The sequence below is a fragment of the Pinus tabuliformis genome, chromosome 7, assembly GCF_031772625.1.
Source record: "Pinus tabuliformis cultivar Carrire ecotype Pingquan chromosome 7, CPIR1, whole genome shotgun sequence".
In the NCBI taxonomy this organism is placed as follows: domain Eukaryota; kingdom Viridiplantae; phylum Streptophyta; class Pinopsida; order Pinales; family Pinaceae; genus Pinus; species Pinus tabuliformis.
Window position 1 is genome coordinate 269,370,996 of NC_142293.1, and position 3,062 is coordinate 269,374,057.

A 3,062-nucleotide genomic window follows, 5' to 3' on the forward strand; every position below is an offset into this window, starting at 1 on the left:
ATTCTGAGAATATCTGGGTGGTGGGGCGATTCTGAGAATCGCCCCGCCATCGCCTCCCCACCAGTAGAAGGATGATTTAAAAAAATGACTTCTTCAGATTTAACAAAAGGCAAATTCGATGCAACAAAACTAAATTAAAGCGATTCTGAGAATCGCCCGGTGGTGGGGCAATTCTCAGAATCGCCCCCACCACCCAGCGATTCTTTAATTCCCAGCAGTGATTGCAGGTTATAAGCAACTTGAGTCGAACGCTTGCAAGAGAACCAGATAAAACATGAACTCGCACGCTTGCAGAAGAGAAACAACAGACGGTACACTATACAGGCCAGATAATAAAGATAATCAGTAATTCTTTGGAAAGCCTCAAAATGCAAACATCTACAACGCCTCGAGAGGATCATAAAACCAATATCCCAACTTATTCATTTCATCATCTCATTCAATGCATGAGAATCTGGACAAGACAGCGCTGTTGAAAGGCTAGAGGAATTAGTGACCGATGCCGAGTCCAACTATTCTTTCTCCCAAATTGGCGTGGTTGGGAAGGGTCGTTCCGGCAAGAGTATGCTTTTGAAAATGGTTTTCAACAGACATAAGGTGAGGGATATATTCCGCGATGGTTTCTTGCTTTGGCTTACCATTTCTGGGTCTCCTTCTATTTCAAGTCTTAGGAAAGAACTGTTCACACAAATAATCATGCAGAGAAAGGTTATAGATCCCAACACAAATATGAACGAAGAAGCTATAACCATAGGTCCGTTGAATGAGGCTCTACAAGGGAAGAGTTTCGCCCTCTTCTTAGATGATGTGTGGGAGCAAGGTGCTGAATTGCTGGAGGAATTGGGTGTACTCCACCTAATTCAACTCTCCAACTCCAAAATTATTGTCAACTCCAGGAATTCCAGCCTGCTCTTGCAGATGGGAGTTGCAAAGGAGTCCACAATCACAGTGGGCGATTTAATGGAGAATGATAGTTGGCATTTATTTCGCTATTATGCATTTCCATATAATAATGGAAATGTGGTCGAGGGCATCGATGAGGAAACGGCCAAGGTTGTGTGTCACAAGTGTGGAGGGAAATGGCATACACTACTGATGCAAATGAGTGGAAATTTGCAGTTCAAAGGTTGCCAAATGCCAACAACAAAGGCAATGAAGTTGTACATGATCACCTAAAGTTGAGCTACGATGCCCTTGCCAGCTACGACGTTCATCTCCAATTGGCCTTTCTTTACTTAGGTGCTGCCTTCCTAGAAGACGAGGTTGTTCATGTCGAAGCAGAGGGGATTTTTTTATGGATGGGAGAAGGACTCCTCGGAAAGAAGAAGGTGGAAGATGAGGGTGGCCACGACCGATTCGAGATGGGAAGAATGTACGTCAAAATTCTGGCGGATTGGTGTTTGATGGAACCGACCATGAAAGACGTGGATGGGTGCATTACGTGTTTTCGGATGCATGACGTCCTACGTGGATTGGAAATACAGATTGTTGAGGCTGAAGAAAACTTCTGCTGCCGCCAAGGGAAGGGTCTAACAACTGTGAATGAAAATGAATTTTCAGCCCGCACTCGCATTGCTTTGGGCGGCAACACTTTGAGCTCACTTTCTGAGTCATTGAGAGCTCCAGAAATATCTTCATTGCTATTGGCTAGAAACAAAGCATTTAATGAAATTCCCAGAAAGGTGATTGGGAGTGTGATCTCCCTTAAGGTTTTGGATTTGAGCGCCACGGACATCTAGTCATTTCCAGAGAGTGTGGGATGTTTGAAACCGGTGGTATACCTGAGCTTAGCATGGGTGCCCATTAAAAGGTTGCCTGCATCTTTTACAAATCTCGCAACCCTCCAAATCCTTGATCTGAAAGGCTCTGAAATCATGTAATTACCATCTGAACTTCACAAGTTAAGATCATTAAGGTATCTGAACCTTGACAAGTGTCGTGATTTGAAATGTGTACCAAGTAGTATTTCCAGCCTCACGTCTTTGCAAGGTTTGCCCATTAGTGACTGCGAGAGTATGACGTGGACAACAGGTCAGAAGAGATCCCAAAAAATGGCTTCAATCAACCGTTTGTGCAGTTTAACGCAACTAAAAAGTTTACATTACACAACTATGGAGCAGTTATTATTGATGGGACGCTGGGGAGTGTGGTCGACATTCATTTCATCATAGCATTCTTTGGGGCGATTCTGAGAATCGCCTCGGAATCGCTCCCCCACTCACTCGGCAATTCTCAGAATCGCCCCAAACAGTGCTTACATGAAATGAATGGGATGATGAAATGAATATCGACCATACTCCCCAGCGTCCCATCAGTAATAGCTGCTCCATAGTTGTGTAGATGTAAACACTGTTTGGGGCGATTCATGGAATGAATGGGATGATGAAATGAATATCGACCATACTCTCCAGCGTCCCATCAGTAATAGCTGCTCCGTAGTTGTGTAGAAGTAAACATTGTTTGGCGCGATTCTGAGAATCGCAGGGTGGGGGGGCGATTCTTAGAATCGCCCCCCACCTTCCCGCCACCAGTGGTGGTGGCGGGGCGATTCTGAGAATCGCCCCCCCACCCGGCGATTCTTAGAATCGCCCCAAACAGTGGTTACATGAAATGATGATGAAATGAATATCAACCATACTCCCTAGCATCCCATCAGTAATAGCTGCTCCATAATTGTGTAGATGTAAACACTGTTTGCGGCGATTCTGAGAATCGCCCCCCCACCCGGGCATTCCTAGAATTGCCCCAGAAATGAATGGGATGATGAAATGAATATCGACCATACTCCACAGCGTCCCATCAGTAATAGTTGCTCCATAGTTGTATGAATGGGATGATGAAATGAATATCGACCATACTCCCCAACGTCCCATCAGTAATAGCTGCTCCATAGTTGTGTAGATGTAAACACTGTTTGGGGCGATTCTAAGAATCGTTGGGTGGGGCGGCGATTCTCAAAATCGCCCCCCCACCCGGCGATTCTCAAAATCGCCACAAACAGTGCTTACATGAAATGAATGGGATGATGAAATGAATATCGACCATACTCCCCAGCGTCCCAT

At 45.1% G+C, this 3,062-nt stretch overlaps 1 protein-coding gene across 1 annotated transcript; it reads left to right on the plus strand.

The window, feature by feature from the left end:
* The first annotated feature begins 696 nt into the window (after positions 1-696).
* Positions 697-1,739, plus strand: LOC149246906 (putative disease resistance protein At5g63020). The gene is made up of 2 exons (XM_089442852.1): positions 697-1,126; positions 1,240-1,739. The coding sequence occupies exons 1-2, from the start codon at positions 697-699 to the stop codon at positions 1,737-1,739; spliced, it is 930 nt and encodes a 309-aa protein (XP_089298978.1).
* Positions 1,740-3,062: the final 1,323 nt, after the last annotated feature.